The following is an 18,893-nucleotide window of genomic DNA, read 5'->3' as shown; positions in this document are numbered from 1 at the left end:
CAGGACTGCTGCTTTCTCCCACAGTGAGGTGTAGCAGATCACCCTGCCATGGGGTAGGGGGCTCTCGGCGCAGATCCACAGTTTCATCTTGGAGCATTTATGCTGCGATTTTAGCCATTCCACCTATTCCAGGCTGGTGTATGATGTGTGGACAGTCGCAGTTGTCCTCCAGCAGTTGTTCCAGACTATTTACTAGTTGTTCCTGGTTGTTTCTTAGTTGCTCTAGAGGACTAACTAAATACCACACTTCTGTATGTTGCCATCTTGCCCCCTCCTTCTAGGCTGTTTTCTTGTATAATCACAGTTATGAAATTCAAGAAGTTTAGCACTGTTAGGATACTTTTATTCTCCCTTCAATATTCCAGTTTTGAGAGTTGTCCCAATACTATCCTTTAGAACTCTTTCTTCTTCCATTACAGAATTCATTTTGGGATTGCATATTACATTTAGTTTTCATATTTCCTGGTCTCTTTTAATCTTGAACAGTTCCGTGAACTTTCTTAGTTGTGATATTGATATTTTGGGATAATTCAGGCCAATTATTTTACATATTCTTCTGTAGTTTGGGTTTATCTGATGTTTCCTTATGATTAATGTAGGTTGGCCATCCTCAGCCTGTCTTCTACATAAGAAATGTGTCCTCAGAGTATCACATCTGGAGGCAAGCTGTGTCCCTCTGCCTCTATTGGCAATATTAATTTGACCACCTGCTTAAGATGTTCAGTTTCTCTGTTTTGTAGTTATTTTTTCCTTTTGCAACTGATAAACACTCTGTGTGGAGATAATTTGAGACCATGCCAATATTTTGCTCTGCATGCTTCCTTTTCTTCTTGATTTAGTTGGAGTTGATGATTTTTTCCTGAACCAGTCTTTACTTTGATGGGTAGAAAATGGGTCATTTTCTAACTTTACCACTCCCTCCACATTAGTCAGCAATCTCTCCAAAGAAGAGCTCTCCTTCCTTGGGCTTTTGTTTATGTTATTTATTTATTATTAATATGAGTTCATGAATTCCTGTTTTATTCAGTGATTTCTATTTCATGACTCAATATGTATTTTGATGCTTCAGTTTGTCTCTAACTTAACCACTGAGAGCCCATTTAAGCTGGTACCCTTGTCCTTTTGACATGTAAACTAAGGTCAGATGTAGAAATACTTTCATTTATGGGTAGTGTGTTTTAATTCTTGAAGAACTTTTTCCTACTCTGAGGTCAAGAAGATGATTTCTTATTTTTTCTAAAAGCTTTATTGTTTTGCCCTTTTAATTTAAGCCTCATCACTTGGAATTGATTTTTGTGCATGGTATGAAGTAGGTACCTAGTTAACCCAAAGCCTTTTATTGAAAAGAACTTCCTTTCCTGCTTTGTGGTGCCACATACATCATGAAGCAAGTGTCCATATATCAAGGGTTTGTCACTGAGTTTTGTTGTTCTACTTGTTTATCCCTAAGCCAGTACCACACTGTCTTAATTACAATGGCTTTATATCAGATACTGATATCTGGTAGAGCAAGTTGTCCTACCTTATTCTTCTTTAAGAGGTGTGCACTATTCTTGGCCTTTTATATTTCTGTATAATTTTTTACAGCCTTATGGAGGTATAAGTGATATATGGTAAACTGTATGCATTTTAGCTGTACTATTTGATGAGTTTTGAGATATATATACAACCATGAAACCGTTACCAGAGTCAAAATACTGGTCATATCCAACACCTCCATATTTTCCTCATGTATCTTTGTAATCCATCTTTCACTGCCTCCTAGTCCTGTTTTCAGGTAACCACTGATCTGCTTTCTTTCATTATAGATAAATTTACATTTTCTGGAACTTTATAGAAATAAAATTATACGGTATATACTATTTATGGGGTTTGGTTTCTTTTGCTTAATGCAGTTAATTTGAAATTCATCCATTGTTACACGGATCAGTAGTTCATTCTTTTTCTTGTTGAGTAGTAAGTAGTATTCCATTAAATGAATATACGATAGTCTATTTATTGATTTACCTGTTGATAGACATTTGGGTTGATTCCAGTTTGTGACTATTATAAAAAAGTTGCATGTCCTGCATGACCAAAATGGTAGTATAAGATGCACCAGGGTTCAGATCCCTCCACAGAAATTTTGAATAACTTGCAAAAACTCACAGAGCCGTCTTCCTCAGAACTTCAGAAAACAACTAAAGGGTTGCAATAATTTGGGGAGTGCCAAATCAAGAAAATATAACTTAAAAATAGTAGGAAAAGCTCATGACACCCTCGCTGGCCTCTCTGCCACCCTCTTCCCAGTGCGGTGTGGCACTGGCCTGTGTTCTTATCATGGGTCCCTGGCCTTGTTCTGGAGGGAGCAGAGTAACCCCTATGCACATACTGGGGAGCCTGTATGTCAGTGCTAAGTCTCCTTGGCAAAGTGGGACAGGACTCCCAGAGATGAGCCTGGCCCTGGCATTGTGGGACTGAGAAAGCATTCTTGGACCAAAAAGGGAAAGAGAAATGAAACAACATAAAGTTTCAATGGCTTAGAGATTGCAAATGGAGTCAAGAGGTCATTCTGGAGGTTATTGTTATGCATCATGTAGATAATCCTTTTTAGTTCCTAGTGTATTAGAATAGCTATAAGGAATTACTCAAAATTTTTGATCTGTAATGCAGTAGCCTTGATTCTTGATAATGATGGTATAACTTTATAGCTTTTATTGTGTGACTGTGAGATTGTGAAAACCTTGTGATTGATACTCCCGGGATCCAGTGTATGGGCAGATGAGTAATAGAATAAAGACAAAAAATTATATAAATATTAGAGGTGGATAAGGGGTATGGGATGGCTTGGGTGTTCTTTTTTATTTTTATTTATTGTCTTTATTATTTTTAGGGGGAGTAATGAAAATACTCTAAAATTGATTGTGGTGATGAATGCACAACTATATGATGATACTGTGAGCCTTTGATTATATACTTTGGAGGGATTATATGGTGTGTGAATATATTTCAATAAAATTGCATTAAAAAAAAGAATTATATAGCCCATGATCAAGTGGGATTTATCCCAGGTATGCAAGGGTGGTTCAACACAAGAAAATCATTTGATGTAATACACCACATTAAGAGAACGAAGGATAAAAAAGCACGTGATCTTTTCAGTTGACTCAGATGAGGCATTTGACAAAATCCAACACCCTTTATTGATAAAAACACTCAGAAACCTAGGTTAAGAAACTACCTCAATACGATTAAGGGCGTATATGAAACACCCACAGCTAACAACATACTCGATGGTAAAAGACTGAAAGCTTTCCCCCTAACATCGGGAATAAGGATAAAATAAATAAAAGTCATTCAATTTGTAAAGGAAGAAGTAAAACTTCCCCTATTTTCAGATGACATGATTCTATAAATAGAAAATTCTGAAAAATCCACAGCAAAGCTGCTAGAGCTAATTAATGAATTCATCAAAGTGGCAGGGTACAAGATCAACATGCAAAAATCAGTAGTATTTTTTTTACACTAGTAATCTGAAGAGGAAATCAAGAAAAACTTCAGTTACAATTGCGACTAAAAGAATCAACTATCTAGAAATAACCTTAAGGATATTGTGCTGGTTTGGATATATTATGTCCCCCAAAATGCCATTATCTTTGATGCAGTCTTGTGTGGGCAGACCTATTAGTGTTGATTAGATTGTAATTCTTTGATTGAGTGTTTCTGTGGAGATGTGACCCACCCAACTGTAGGTGATAACTCTGATTAGATAATTTCCATGGAGGCGTGGCCTGCCCATTAAGCATGGGCCTTGGTTAGTTCACTGGAGCCCTATAAAAGCTCAGTCAGAAGGCGCAAGCTTGTTAGAGCCAAGAGGGACACTTTGAAGAATGCGCATGAGCTGAGGGAGTTGCTGCAGATGAGACAGTTGAAGATGGCCGTTGGAAGCAGACTCTTGCTCTGGAGAAGCTAAGAGAGGACAAATGCCCCAAGAGCAACTGAGAGTGACATTTTGAAGAGGAGCTTCAGCCTAGGGAGGAACGTGCTGGGAGAAAGCCATTTTAAAACCAGAACTCTGGAGCAGTCGCCTACCATGTGCCTTCCCAGCTAACAGAGGTTTTCTGGATGTCATTGGCCATCCTTCAATGAAGGTACTCTATTGATGCATTACCTTGGACACTTTATGGCCTTAAGACTGTAGCTGTGTAACCAAATAAACCCCCTTTATAAAAGCCAATCCATTTCTGGTGTTTTGCAATCTGGCAGCATTGGCAAACTAGAACAGATATAAATGGCTTGTACATGGAAAACTACAAAACATTATTGAAAGAAAGCAGAGAAGATCTAAAGAAGTGGAAAGGCATTTGTGTTCATGGATTGGAAGACTAAGTATTGTTAAGATATCGATTTTGACCAAAGTGGTTTAGATATTCAATATAATTTCAATCAAAATTCCAACAGCCTTCTTTGCGGAAATGGTAAAGCCAATCTTCAAATTTGTATGGAAGGGTAAAGTGTCCCAAATATCCAAAAACATCTTGAAAAAGAAGTACAAAGTTGGGGGACTAATACTTCCTGATCTTAAAACTTATTGCAAAGTTACACTAATCAAAGTAGCATGGTTCTGGAGAGGGGCAAGATGGCGGCATAGAGAGGAGTGGAGTTTAGTTAGTCCCCTGGAGCAACTAATAAACAACCAGGAATAACTAGTAAATGATCTCAAATAACTGCTGGGGGACAACCGTGACTGTCCACACATCATGCACCAGCCTGGATTGGGTGGAGAGGCTGAGATCGCAGCATAAAATCTGTAAGTAGAAACCATGGAACTGTGCTGGGGGCCCTCTACCCCACGGCAGGCTGAGCTGCAAAACCTCGCTGTGGGAGCAACCATCAGTCATGGAGCAAGCGAATATAGCTCAGCTCTGCTCCAAGTGGCGTTTTAATTAACAAATGTGGATGCTGAACACAAGCTATAAACATAGAGAAGCCCCTTGAGAAGCAGACAGAGGCTTTTAGTAACAACTGACCTTAAAGAGCCAGAAAACTCCTGTTTCCTGGGGAAGGGAGCCCAGAAGACCAAGTACTATCTCTGGCTGACAGATGAAACAGGGGGACCATGGACTGGCTCTGAAAGTGGGCTTTTCTTTCTCTCTCTCAACCTGAATGGCTCAGTGGAGTGAGCCTCAGCGATTTTCAGTTCGCAGCACTCTGACTCAGACAAGGGTGGGCGTAACAGAGTCAGAGAGACAAAGAACAACTCAAATGCAGAAGATAACTCCCTAGGGAGTGTATCTTCCCTAAGAGGAAGGAGGGGGGTCCAGTTATACTGTCATCTTCCCTTTGGAACTCAGACCCCAGAGCCTGGGGGAAAACAGCCAAAACAGAAACTAAAGGGTCACACCTCCTTAGGCCAGTGGGGAGTGACAGGCTGACAGATGTCACCTGGTGGGCAGGTTAGGAAAAACACAGTGGCTAGAGACCTCACAGGAAAATCTGTCAGTCTGTAAGACAAACCCTCAGAGAGACTTGAAACTGAATATAACCCCATTCTGAGATCTGAATCCGTTCTGGTCTGGGAAAATCTGATTGCGGTTAACTGGGGAAGCCAGATGCCCAGACAAAAGAGGATGACAAACTACACTGGAAAGGGCGGAGATATGGCCCAGTCAAAGCAAACTTACACTTCAATCAAGATGCACTTGAGATATTGTTTCACTTTAATGAAATAATCAATTAAAGATTTTCAAATAAATATGCTAAATCAAATCAAAAGCTAAATCAATGAGTTCAGGGAAGATATGGCAAAAGAGATGAGGGATATAAAGAAAACACTGGGCGAACATAAGGTAGAAATTGAAAGTTTGAAAAAAGCAACTGGCAGAATCTATGGAAATGATAAGCACAACACAAGAGATGAGAAACAGAATGGGAAAATACAACAGCAGATTTCAAGAGGCAGAAGAAAACCCGCAGGAACTGGAGAACAAGACACCTGAAATCCTACACACAAAAGAACAGATAGGGAAAAGAATGGAAAGTATGAGCAACGTCTCAGGTATTTGAATGAGAACACGAAGCACATGAATGTCTGTGTCATGGAGCTCCTGGAAGCAGAAGAGAAGGGAAAAGGGGCAGAAGCAATAATGGAGGAAATAATCAATGAAAATTTCCAATCTCTTATGAAAGACATAAAATTACAGTTCCAAGAATCACAGCATACTTCAAACAGAATAGACCTGAGTAGGTCTACGCCAAGACACTTAATAATCAGATTATCAAACATTAAAGACAGAGAGAATCCTGAAAGCAGCAAGAGACAAGTGATTCATCACATACAAAGGAAGCTTGAGAAGACTCTGCGGATTTCTCAGTAGAAACCATGGAAGCAAGAAGGAAGTGGCATGATATATTTAAGCTACTGAAAGAGAAAAACCGCCAGCCAAGAATCCTATATCTGGCAAAACTGTCCTACAAATATGAGGGAGAGTTTAAAATATTCTCTGACAAACAGACAATGAGAGAGTAAGGGAACAAGATACCTGCTCTACAGGAAATACTAAAGGGAGCACTACAGACAGATAGGAAAAGACAGGAGTGAGAGGTTTGGAACACAATTTTGGGTGATGGTAGCAAAGCAATGTAAGTACACTGAACAAAGATGACTGTGAGTATGGTTGAAAGAGGAAAGTCAGGAGCATGTGGGACACCAGAAGGAAAGAGGAAAGATAAAGACTGGGACTGTATAACTCAGTGAAACCTAGAGTGCTCAACGATTGTGATAAAATGTACAAATAAGTTTTTACATGAGGGAGAACAAATGAATGTTAACCTTTCAAGATGTTAAAAAAAATGGGGTGGTATTGTTGAAAAATACAATCAATGCAAACTAGAGACTATAGTTAACAGAATCATTGTGTTATGCTTCCTTTAATGTAACAAGGAAGTATACCGAAGCTAAATGCCTATAAGAGGGGAACATAAGGGAGGGGTATGGGACTATTGGCATTGGTGATATTGTCTGATTCTTTTATTCTACTTTAGTTTAATTCTATCTTTGGTTTTGTTTCTTTTTAGCTGTCATTTTTTTCTTTTGTTTCCTTTTCTTTTCTCTCTCCCTTCTTTGACTCTTATTCCTTCTTTGTGGGAGAAATGGAAATGTCCTTATATAGATAGTGGTGATGGTGGTGAATGCATAAATACGTGATTGTACAGGGAACCATTGATTGTTTACTTAAGATGGAATGTATGGTGTGTGAACAAAACCGTCTTTAAAAAAAATGGGTTGATGAAGAAACCTTGAGGGCACTACATTGAGTGAAATAAGTCAGACATATAAGGACAAATATTGTATGGTCTCACTGATATGAACTAATTAGAATATGTAACTCATAGATATGAAATATACATTACCAGGATACAGAACAAGGCTAAAGAATGGAGAGTGGTTGCTTATTATGAGCAGAATCTTAACTAGGTTGAACTTAAGTGTTTGGAAATGGACAGAGGTGACAGTAACACGTTATTGTGAGAATAACTAACAGTGCTGAACGGTGTGCGAATGTGGTGGAAAGGGGAAGCTTAGAGTCACGTATGTCACCAGAAAGTCCTAGTAAATTGTTAGTCATCAAAGTTTGTGAGAATATCAGTAATAACCCACGAGGGGAGGTCCCAATATTTCTGCATTTTTCCCCAGTTCCCCAGGGGGGCCCTGCAGACATATTTGTGTTGTCTGCTGAAATTACTTTGGGATGTATCGAGATTTCCTACAACCTGTGCAAATCTACCATATCTCACTTCCTATTCAAAGTTCCATGTAATTATGGTGTTTGAATAATCTGACTGTGCAAATTAAATTATTTAGTGTGGTGCAGAAGATATAGATCCTGCACCAAATAAACCTGTCTTCCCTTGGTCTCACACAGAAGTTCAAGTTTTAAAACAGTATTCTTCTTTACCCTTTGGCCTGATTTGCCTTAGTCCTAACCAGATCCTTTTCATTCATAACTCTAAATGACGTCTGTACTCTTTTTCAGCATTTTTAAACAGTTGCTGTATGAGGCAATACTGAAATTCATAGCTGCTGAGCTCTGACTCTGAGTTTCAGGTGTCACACAGATACCCAAAGTTCCAGAGACCGACCAGGTTATACACAAAGAGCTCAGCATCTCAGAATTTGCAGATAACCATTACAACTCAGGAATAGATGTGACTGCTGTAAGAGCTTACGATCTAGGGACCATTACAATAAGCCTTCCCCTGATAAGCTGTGCTCTAAGAGTCAATTATGAGTTTACACATTATAGTTAGTTATGGCCAACTGATTTTTAACAATGGGGCAAAGACCACTCACTTAGGAAAGAATAGCCTGTTGAACAAAGAGACTACCTCACACCATGTTCTAGTTCCTAAAGCTGATGAAATGCAATATCCTAGACATGGACTGGCTTTTAACAATGGGGATTTATTAGCTTACAACTTTACAGTTCTAAAGCCATGAAAATGTCCAACTCAAGGCATCAACAGGATAATATCTGGACTCTGAAGACAGGCTGCTGGCATCCGGGACACTTCTGTCACATGGGAAGGCACATGGCCAGCATCTGTTGGTCCTTTGCTCTCGTGTTTCATTGCTTTAGCTTCAGTTCCAGTAGCTTTTTCTCTGAGCTTCTGTGGGTCCTCTCTTAGCTTTTCTGGGGCTTTTCTGTATGACCTCTTAATTTCATCTGTTATAAAGGGCTCCAGTAAGGAGATTAAGATACACAGTGGAACATGCCTCAACTGAAATAACTAATCAAAAGGCCCCGCCCCACTCACAATACATCTTTACCTACAGGTATGGATTAAAAGAACGTGGCCCTTTCTGGTACATAACAGCTTGAAACCACCACACACCATATCCAAAAATTAACTCAAAATGGATCAAAGGACCTGAATATAGGAACCAGAACTGAAACCTCCTAGCAGAAAAATAGGGAAACATCTTCAGGATATTTAGGACCTCATCAAAATTCAAAATTTTTGGATATCACAGGCCTTTGTCAGGGAAGTAAAGGACAACCTACAGAATGGGAGAAATTGTTTGGGAACCACATATCTGATAAGGTTTTAATATCCTGACTATACAAAGAACTCCTACAACTCAATAGCAAAAGACAACCCAGTTAAGAAATTGGCAAAAGACTTGAATAGATATTTCTCCAAAGAAATGGCTTATAAGCACAGGAAAAGATGCTCAACATCAGTAGATATTATGGAAATGCAAATCAAAAGCACAGTGAAATACATTTCACACCCATTAGAATGGCTACTATTAAAACAACAGAAAATAACAAGTGTTGGAGAGGATGTGGGGAATTAGGAACATTCATTCATTGTTGTTGGGAATGTCAAATGGTACAGCTGCTGTGGAAAATAGTTTGGTGGTTCCTCAAAAAGTTAGGTATAGAATTCCCATGTGACCCGGCAATCCCATTTCTAGGTATATACCCAAAAGAATTGAAAGTAGGAACTCAAACAGATATTTGCACACCAATATTCATAGTGGCATTATTCACAATTGCCAAAAGGTGGAAGCAACCCGTGTCCATCAGCAGACGAATGGATAAACAAATGTGGTATATCCATACAATGGAATATTATTCAGCTGTAAAAAGAATGAAATTCTGATATATGCTACAACATGGATGAACCTTGAAGACATCCTGTAGAGTGAAATAAGCCAGACACAAAAGGAAAGATATTATATGATCTCACTGATAAGAAATAATTAGAATATAAAAATCCTCAGAGCCAGAAAGTAGAATAATGTTTACCAGTGGCCAAGGTAAGGGTTGGGAATGGAGAGTTAATGTTTAAGTAGTACAGAGTTTCAGTTTAGGGTGAAGGAAGAGTTTTGGTAATGGATGGTGGTGATGGTAGCACAACATTGTGAAAGTAATTTAACAACTGAATTGAATATTTGAAAGGTTTAAAATGGTAAATTTTAAGTTGTACATATTTTATCAGAATAAAAATTTAAAACATAAAGCTATACAACACAAAGAGTGAAGACTTTTAAACTATGGACTGTAATTAATTGTATAATTATTATAATGTTTTACCAATTGTAACAAAGGTACTACACTAATGGAAAGTGTTAATAATAGTTAAAAACTGCGTGTGAGTGAGGGGTGAGTATATGGGAATGATGTACTTTTTTAAAAAAATTAGTTTATTTTTAAACCATTTTTTTTCTTTAATGCAATTTTATAAAGATATAGTCACACACCATACAAATCATCCTAAGTATACAATCGTTGGCTCATAATATCATCACATAGTTCTGCATACGTCACTATTATCAATTTTAGAACATTTTTCATTACTCTAGATAAGAAATATAAAAAAGAAAACCCAAATTCTCCCATACCCCTTATCCCTCCCTACTGTTGCCCCATAGTATTGGTGTGGTACATTTGTTACTGTTGATGAAAGAAAATATCTTTATTGTTAACTATGGTCTATAGGTTTAATAGGTACATTTTTCCTATAGACCCCTCTGTTATTAACTCCTTGAAATAGTGTTGTACATTTGTTCTAGTTCATGAAAGAACTTTTTAATATACGTATAGTTAATCACAGTCATTGTCCCCCACAAGATTCACTGTTTTGTACATTCCCATGTTTTAACCTCCAACTTTCCTTCTGGTGACATACATGACTCTAAACTTCGCTTTTCCACCACATTCGCATACAGGCATACTGTGTACATTTTGCATGAGTTTTTTCTGAAAATTTATAACTTCTCTAGTACAAAAAAAAATGAATACTATGAACATTCATTTACTAGTCTTGTGTGGAACGAAGAAGACCTTCATAATCAAGATCCCACTGTAACATAAGTTACATAAGATTCCAAGCTGTGACACAAAAGATTGATGCATTTTACTGTGTATGAATTGAAAATTTTTGTCTAACACAAAATCATAATAAAGATAGTGAAAATACAATTGCCAAACTGATAAAAAAAATTACAGCACATATGACAGACTGAGGATTAACTTACTTTGTATATGAACAACCAACTATCCAATATAAAAATGAGCAACAATAAACAGCAAGTTCACAGAAAATGCAATACACATGCCTGTTAAAAGTATGAAAAGATTCCTACTGCATTCTCAGCAAAGTGAAAATTAAAACTGAAATGTGACAGTATTTTTAGTTATGAGGCAGAAAAGTTTAAAATATTAAATTTTTTGTCAGAAATATAGGGGAATCACCTATACCCTTAGTGCTAGGAATGTAAATTTGTACCGCTCCTTTTGAAGGCAACTTAACAATATGCATGAAATTGAAAATACTTATGCTGTTGAATATAGTAATTCCACTATACAATTTTGTTTTGCAGCTATACTAGCACATGTACCTAGAGATTACTGTAGTAGGACATTTATTGCAGAATAGCAAAGTACTGGAAACAACCTAAGTGACCCTCAGTAGGGGACATTAAATAAATTATGAGACATATCCTATTGTTCTAATGAGGAATGTTCTTCAAACTATACTACCATGGTAACAAACAAACAAAAGCATTTGTAGAAACTGTGTATTGGACACTGTGTTAAAAGGAAAATGTTTGTGTTAGAAAGATAATAAGAGGGCAAATGTGTACATTAGTGCTCATTTATGCATAGATGTCTCTGGAGGGAAAGATAAGAAGCTGACAGTGATTGGCATTTGGTATTGGAAGGGGTATGGGAAGCCTGGAGATTAGGGCTGGGAAGTAGACTTACTTTCTACTCTGTCCTCTATTCTTCTGTTTAAATTTTTTACAATATACCTTTAATGTCTTTAAATAAGCTAAAATTGAAAAGCTTGTCATTCGCTATAACACCAAAGCCTTGATTATCATTGTCTGTAAGTGGCTTCACCTTTTATCAGCTAGTTCATCCTAGGGAAGTGCATTCCCTCTTGGTCCCTCAGTTTCCTCAATTATAAATGGGGTGGTGATAGTACCTAGACTCACTGCATGATCCTTGTGCTTAGGAGCATGCTTGGTGCACGAGAAGAAATGGATAAGGGCCACCAATTATTGTGTTCTACAGATGAATCACCCTGAAATGTTAGCCACCCTGTAAGTCATTTTGCTGGGATAGACTTATGGAACAAAGCTTCTTTTAAAATAAAAAGTTAATGAGTCAGAGAGAACTTGGAATTTAGCCTGTATGGGCATTTTTGAGCTACGTCCAAACCTTTGCTTTTGTGTAGTCGGCTCTGTGAGCTTTGTCCAGCTCTGGTGTTCTGAGATTGATGTTTCTGGAAATCTCTGATTTCAGGACACCTCCTACCTGTTCATCACTGGTCCAGATGTTGTAAAGTCTGTCACCAATGAGAATGTTACCCAAGAGGAGCTTGGTGGTGCCAAGACCCACACCACTTTGTCAGGTAAGAGGCCCTATGTCTGATCTTACTGTTTTTTTTCTTAAACAAAAAACATTTTATTATGGAAAAGTACAAATATATAACTGAGAGAGAGAGAACAGCATAATGAACCTCCATGGAGCAAATACCAGTTTAAACACAGAGTCAGTATAGTTTTCCTAAGTTTACACATACTCTCCACGGCCCCCACCTTACAGTAAATATTTTTAATCAAAGTCTGGATATCAAATTCTTGCATCCATTGATCTTTCAATATGTATGTATAAAAGACACATCAAAAATAAGCCCAATAATATTATCACTCCTAAGAAATTTACTTTAATTATTTAATGTTATAAATTGATAATAGTAACATTTCCTCCATTATCTCATGGTATTTTTTTATATTCAGGTTTATTGAGATATATTCACATATCATACAGTCATCCATGGTGTACAATCAATGTTTATAGTACCATCATATAGTTGTACATTCATCACCCCAATCTAATTTTTGAACATTTTCCTTATACCAGAAAAAGCAAGAATAAGAATGAAAAATAAAGATAAAAAAGAACATCCAAATCACCCCCCCACCTTATTTTTCATTTAGTTTTTGTCCCCAGTTTTTTACTCATCCATCCTTACACTGGATAAAGGGAGTATGAGCCACAAGGCTTTCACAATCACACTGTCACCCCTTATAATCTACATTGTTATTCAATCATCTTCAAGAGTTAAGGCCACTGGGTTGCAGTTCGACAGTTTCAGGTATTTATTCTAGCTATTCCAATTCATTAAAACCTAAAAAGGGTATGTAGTACGTAAGCGTGCCCACCAGAGTGACCTATCGACTCCTTTTGGAATCTCTCAGCCACTGAAACTTAATTTTGTTTCATTTCACATCCCCCTTTTGGTCAAGAAGATGTTCTTAATCCCACGATGCCAGGTCCAGATTCATCCCCGGGAGTTATATCCTGTGTTGCCAGAGAGATTTACACCTCTGGGAGTCAGGTCCCACGTAGAGGGGAGGGCATTGAAGTCACCTGTCGAGTTGGCTTAGTTAGAGAGAGAGGGCCACATATGAGCAACAAAGAGGTACTCGGAGAGATTCTTAGGCGCAATTATAAGCAGGTTTAGCCTCTCCTTTGCAGTAACGAGCTCCATAAGGGCAAGCGCCATGATAGAGGGCTCGGCATACTAAACTTTCAGTCCTCAGTGTTTGTGAGAACATCAGCAACAATCCAGGTGAGGAAGTCCAACTCTTCCACATTTTCCCCGGCTCCTCAGGGGGGCCATGCATATATATTTTTATTCTCTGCCCAAAATACTTTGGGACGTGTCGCTATTTCACACTAACCTGTACAAACCTACCAGGTCTCACTTCCTATTCAAACTTTCATGTAATTATGGTATTTAAACAGACTGTATGAGTTAAATTGTTTAGGAAATATAGATCCTGCACCAAATAAACATCTCTTTCCTTGGTCCCACACAAAATGGAAGTTTTAAAACACGGTCAGTATCGTCCTTTACCCTTTGGCCCAGTTTGCCCTAGTCCTAACTAGATCTGCTTCATTTATATCTCTAATTGAAGTCTGGACTCTTTTTCAGCTTTTTTAATGGTTGCTATATGTGCTAGTACTGACATTCTTATCTGCCGAGCTCTAGCTCTGACTTTCAGGTGTCACACAGATGCCCAGTGTTCCAGGGGTCAATCAGGTTATACACAAAGGGATCAGCATCTCAGGATCTGGAGATAGCCATTAAAATTCAGGAATAGATGTGATTGCTTTAAGAGCTTATAATCTAGGGACCATTACAATAAGCCTTCCCTTGAAAAGCTGTGCTCTAAGATTCAATTATGAGTTTACACATTGTAGTTAGTTCATATTAGTGAGGCATTATAGTGTTTGCCTTTGTTTCTGGCATAGTTCACTCAAAATGCTATCCACAGGATCCATTTACCTTGTTGTGTGTCTGACAGCTTCACCCTCTTCACAGTTGCGAGTTGCGAGAGCAGGGACATGCATGGACATTTGCACACTGGTGTTATGGAGGCAGTATGCATGATTTGCTATGATCCTATTGTTTTTAGACACTGAGAAGAGGGCATTGCCAGACAGAATGGTGACAGTCTTTAAAAATATCCCTTAGCTGGCAAAAGTATTTGGGAAGACTGTACAATGTTGTATTGCCTACAGATATAAAGGTACATTTAGTATCCTAAATTTAGTAAAACAAATAATAGCCTTATTTTAGTTTCCTAGGCTACTCAAGTAAATACAATGAAATTGGTCTGATTAAACAATGGGAACTTATTTGCTTGAGGTTTAAGGCTGGGAAAAAGTCCAAATCAAGGCATCATCAAGGTGATGCTTTCTTCCTGAAGACCGTGGTGTTCTGGGGCTGGCTGCCAGTGATCCTTGTTCCTTAGCTTGTCACAAGGCAACGGACATGGTGGTGTCTCTTGGTCTCTCCCTTTTCTCCTGGGTTCCTTTGATGTGCAGCTTCTTGCTTCCTGTGGCTTTCTCTTGTACTGAGCAGGGTTACCATGGCAACAGCACATCACTAGTAGAGTAAAACTAACCATCTCCCGATGGTCTAATCCCAGCTCACGTTTCCTTATTGTTCTGCCTGGGTGGGATTCTCATTTAGAGGCCCTGAGTCATAATCCCACAGGTGGTAGCTTCGCCCTATTGGTTACTCAGCCAAGTACATACAACAAATGTCTGAATTTCATTCTGCTTATAAAGGACTCCAGTAATAGGATTAAGAGCAATCCTGATTGGGCTTTGCCACACCGAAATTGAAGTAACTTCATCAAAATGTCCTGCATACCAGGGGTTCACACCACAGGAATAGAATAGATTTAAGAACATGTTTTTCCGGGCTGCATACTGTTTCAAACCACCTATTTAAAACTGTTACTAAAAAGAGGCCTATTAAAAATGATTTGATTTTCTATAAAATAATTTTAAAGGTACTTGGAATGGTGGTTATAAGTAGGTGTGGTTTATATATGTACAGTTCGACCTTTGAAAAACATATTGTATTTTGTGACTTTTTTCAGAGTATGTCTTACAGTAGAAGGCATTTTACAGTCACCATTGGGCAGGCATAGCCACAATGTGGTGGTTATGGCTCACATACCCGCAAACTTGGCCACAGCTCCTCCCCTTTGTGAGGTTACATGACAAACATGCTGAGTTTACAACGTGTAAAGATTATTTTGTGCTTGGGCATTGAAAAGTTATTGTCTATAGAGAAAGACATGGAAATGGAAACAGGTTATTAATCTGATACTAGTGAAGATATATTTGCTGTTGGAGTAATGATTGCGATTCTGTATTTTCTTGGAAAAAGCACCCACACATATATGAATCTGTGTTATGCTTTGTAATCAGATTGTGAAAGGATTGCCTCCCACACACCAAGCAGAGTAACTGAAGATGAAAGAAATTGCCTCAGAATAGGTGAAAGATTTCAAAGCATTGAGAGGCGGGTGTGACTGATTTATGTACCATACTGGACAGTGGTTAAGGCACTAGGTCATCATTTAATTGTTAGCATTTCCTTCTTAGTGTACACAAAATAGAAATGTGTCTTACTCTTAATGAAGCCTGAGATTTGAAGAAACATGGTTTAAAAAAATTCAGATCTCTTGATTCTGCTCTCTGACTCACTGTCCCCAGAGTGTTCCTTCCTTATCTCAGGTTGGCGTCAACCTGGCCTCATTCCTTTCTCTCACCCATCGGCTCCATTCAGCTTCATCCCCAGTACACGCCCAGGAGCAGCTCCTTCCCATTTCCTCCACCAGAGCCTGTCACCATGCTCTGGTCTCGGGGCTTCACTGGCAGCAGTTTTTCTTTCTTACTGGTATGTAAAATCATATAGAATCCTGACGGAATCTTAGATTTGATGAAATATGCTATTTATTTTTTCTGTTATCAATAGTGTTACATGTTCATGGTGGAAAAGTTAGAAAATACAGGAATAAAAATCACTAGGAATTCCATCATCCACAGAAAATCACTGCTCAATTTTTGGTGCATCCCCCTGCAGTCTTTTTATGATGATGGCTGTGAACACACATACGCATGCTCAAGTGTAGGTACAAATATACTCTTCTGTAATTGTTTTTGCACCTGAAAGCTTATAGTAATGAACCTCAGCTCATGACATTTAATTTTTTTCAGCAGCACAATTTTAGATTTTTTAAAGGCAATACTTGCTTTTTTTCTGGGCCCTCTTGAATGGGCTGGGTCTTAGGTGCTTAGTTTTGTATCCCCAGAGGCAAGACCCTAAATGTTCTCTATAAATATTTTTTTTTTATTTTTTCGATAATGGTGTTATTGAGATAAAATTCACATAACATAAAACTCACCTGTTTAAAGTGTTCAAGTCACTGGTTTTTAGTATATTCACAGAATTGTGGAACCATCGTCACAATCAAGTTTGAAATATTTTCATCACCTCAAAAAGAAACCCCATTCCCATTAGTTGTCTCTCCCCAACCCTACCCCTGCCCCCATCACTAGTCTACTTCCATCCTATAGATTTGCCTGTTCGAGACATTTCATATAAATGGAATCATACAGTATATGATCATTTGTGACCAGCTTCTTTCAGTTAGCACAGTGTTTTTCTAGATTCATTCACTTTGTAGCATGTATGAGTCCTTTATTCCATTTTATGGCTGAATAACATTCTGTTATATGGATATACCACATTTTGTTTATTCATTCATGAAATGATGGGATTTGGTCTGCTTCTACTTTTTGGCTGTCACAGATACTGCTTCTGTGAATATTCATGTACAAGTTTTTGTGTGGACATGTTTTCATTTCTCTTAGGTATATATACAGGAAAATGGAATTGCTGGGTCAAATGGTAACTGTATGTTTAACTTTCTAAGGCACTGCCAGACTATTTTCCAAAGTAGCTGTACCAATTTATAAATATTTCTTGAATGGAAGCATTCTGTTATACTGAAAATGCTTCTGATTCATTCAACAAATATCCCTTGTGTGTCTGTGTGTCAGGCATTATTCTAGGTGCTGGGAATATATCCATGAATGAAACAAAAAAGTCCTGCCCACATTGGGCTTATATGCCAGCAGGGGAGATAAACAATAAACATTATAAATAGGTATGTTATATAGTTTATTAGAAGGTAATACGTGCTGTGAGAAAAGTAGGGCAGAATTAAGGTGATCTTAAGCAGGGCGATCAGGGTGGGCCTCACTGTGAGCGGGTGTGAGGCTGCTCGGGAGGAGCTCCACAGGCAGCGGGCATAGCCAGCCTGTAGGCCTGCAGTGGGGTCGTGGCCAGGCTGGCCAGGGACATCAGGGGAGGGTGGTTGGAGCTGAGGCCTGACATAGCTCAACTTAACAGGCTCACTCTTGCTCTGTGGAGAAAGGACTGTAGGGGCACAGTGGAAGCAGGGAGTCTCAAGGGTGGACTTGAAAGAGTGTTCTTGGCCCCAATGTCTCCTGTCATGTCTGTGGCCTTGTTTAGCTGTTCTCTGATTTCAGAACATTATCCAGGAATGATGGCTCCCATGGTCCACCCCCCACCCACCCCCACTTCTTCTACCATTGTTGAGCACCTGTGCCAGGCATGATCCTCACTGTGGGGCTCCAGTGGTAAGACAGGCCTGGTCACTATCCCCTTGGAGCAGTAAAGAGGGAGACACACAGACAGGTGCTGCAGGGAGAAGTACGTTAGGAGAACTCCCACACAACACAGGGAATGGAGAGGAGGGATGTGAAGACAGGTGTGTTTTAGGGAGGGGGCCAGGGAAGGCCTCTCCAAGGAAGTGACATTAGCACAAAGACCTGAATGCAGAGATGGGAGTACAGGGCGGAGGGGACAGGCTGAATGAAGTGAGCATCAGCCTGAAGGTGTGTGTGTGCAGTGTCCGTCCTCGGCACATGGCGGGGAACACAGAGTTATCAGCAGAATCTGCTGCAGACATGCCCTAGAAGGGGGCAGTCAGGCAGGAAGTAGCATCTTTGGGCTGATGATTCTACCTCAGGGCCTACACGTTGGCTGTTCCCTGGTCCACTGTAACCTCCCTCCTTTCTCAGGTGTGGCCCACAGAGCTTTTGAAAATGATGTTGATGCCTTGTGTAACCTCCGGGAGTTCTTCAACTACCTGCCCCTCAGCAGTCAGGACCCTGCTCCTGTTCGTGAATGCCATGATCCCAGGTGAGTGTCAGCCCAGGGCACTTTCCCTCACTCTACAGCACGGCTCTCCCTTCTCTGGCTCTTCTGCCCTGGCAGGACCTCCAAGGTCTGCCTCATTGGGCAGCTTGGAGCACAATGTTGAGTGGAGTCACTGTGACTCCCAGATGTGGCGAAGGTAACAAAAAGATATTTTGTTCACTTTTTTCCTCAGCAATATCTGATAGGTAGCATGGGGTAAGGAGTGGGCCAAATAAAAAAAAAATTGATGTCTCAGACACTTGAGTTGTCCAAAATTGGGGATGGAAGTTTCTGTGTAT

The 18,893-nt window shown here is 39.2% G+C and overlaps 1 protein-coding gene across 1 annotated transcript in view; it reads left to right on the top strand.

The window, feature by feature from the left end:
* PCCB (propionyl-CoA carboxylase subunit beta) overlaps positions 1–18,893 on the top strand; it is a 130,461-nt gene that overhangs the window by 71,004 nt on the left and 40,564 nt on the right. The window contains exons 7-8 of the mRNA XM_037844497.1: positions 12,300–12,408; positions 18,477–18,597. Coding sequence (XP_037700425.1) covers positions 12,300–12,408; positions 18,477–18,597 — 230 coding nt within the window. The remainder of the gene's footprint in view (positions 1–12,299; positions 12,409–18,476; positions 18,598–18,893) is intronic.

Source organism: Choloepus didactylus, chromosome 1, assembly GCF_015220235.1.
Source record: "Choloepus didactylus isolate mChoDid1 chromosome 1, mChoDid1.pri, whole genome shotgun sequence".
NCBI lineage: Eukaryota > Metazoa > Chordata > Mammalia > Pilosa > Megalonychidae > Choloepus > Choloepus didactylus.
This window is presented reverse-complemented; position numbering and strand designations above follow the sequence as displayed.